At 34.5% G+C, this 1,364-nt stretch overlaps 1 protein-coding gene across 1 annotated transcript in view; it reads right to left on the reverse strand.

The window, feature by feature from the left end:
* SARC_11010 (dolichyl-diphosphooligosaccharide-protein glycosyltransferase subunit STT3B) overlaps positions 1-331 on the reverse strand; it is an 8,364-nt gene extending 8,033 nt beyond the window's left edge. The window contains exon 1 of the mRNA XM_014294918.1: positions 250-331. Within this exon, the coding sequence (XP_014150393.1) occupies positions 250-265 (16 nt within the window). The 5' untranslated portion in view covers positions 266-331. The remainder of the gene's footprint in view (positions 1-249) is intronic.
* Between the last annotated feature and the right edge of the window lie 1,033 nt (positions 332-1,364).

The raw sequence follows: 1,364 nt of genomic DNA on the forward strand, positions 1-1,364 counted from the left end.
ATAGATATAGATATATATATTTATTACTACACACACATACATACATACATATATGCATAGATTGTATAGATTAGTATAGATAGACTATATATATATATATATATACATTGATATTGATATATAGCTTAAATCGAAGTGTGGAAGACGGTACCCTAGAACATGCTGCTTGCGTGGAGTACACTGAGAAAACATCAATGTAAAGGTCTGAAAACCAGTTGATACAGCTACTACGTTCAATTATAAACCTACCTTGTGTTTCGCTCATGGTGTGACGGTGTTACACTCTAGCCCAGGCAAACGTACTATAGTATACGTCCGTGTATGATTGTCTTGAGTCGCTTTACATTTGTATTTGTTTATTTCTTTTTATATTTCTTTTCCGCACAAAGGAAAAGATCTATTTACTTTTTTTCAGCGCAGCACAGTCATTATTTTCTTTCTTCAGCTTCTACTTCACCTCCCCAATTCACGACGAAATCTCACACGGTTTGGCGAGTTCCGAACTTCTGATGAGCCATGCAATCTTTCAAAATATATTGGCGAGTCATTAAATTGAGAGGGAGTATATTTTTTGAGCGCCAAAACAGATCTTTGTTTCTTTACAAAAAACACAAAAATATGTATGATTTACATTGTAACTCCTGAAAAAGCCTTTTAAATTAGACACTTCTGAGTACATATTTAATAAATACATGCTATTAGTAATAGATAGTATTTATCTATGTATTGTATTAGTATTTACATACATACTCATAAGTAGCCTCCTGCGACTCTGCGAGCCCTGTGTCTTTAGGGGCTATGTATATAGGAGTCTCATGAAGTAAATATTTATAAAGATACTGCTCTCTTGCATTATAAGCTGCTACATTACTATCGCCTAACATGCTTGAACATTTTCATTCGATATATGACAGACTTCTGAAATAGACATCAGAAGGCCATGTATATGATGATAGAGCAAATTTTGATATAGTGAGGTCATAGTGACATGTGTTTATGACAGAAGACTTCATATGCGAACATTTCTGTAGAAGTCGCTGTAAAGATCATACACTGCCATATTCGTATCAACTTCATATTCGTTAAGTATCCAAATGTCCCGAGATTGTAATTGTTTTGTATAGATAAAGGCTGTATTTAAATAACTGTACTGAGCCGCTACTACACATAATACGCTTGCGAATGGAGGTTGACTATAGAATGAGGGTGTGTGATGAAAAGTAAGTTCTTTCCAGTTAACTTGAAATAAACAGTCACCTATCAAATCCCCCACCCTCCCACCAATCTTCTACACACTCTCTAAAGATAATCACAAACTATATATATATATATACACACACACACACACACATACACACACACAC

The sequence above is a fragment of the Sphaeroforma arctica genome (genome assembly GCF_001186125.1).
Source record: "Sphaeroforma arctica JP610 unplaced genomic scaffold supercont1.1487, whole genome shotgun sequence".
In the NCBI taxonomy this organism is placed as follows: Eukaryota; class Ichthyosporea; order Ichthyophonida; genus Sphaeroforma; species Sphaeroforma arctica.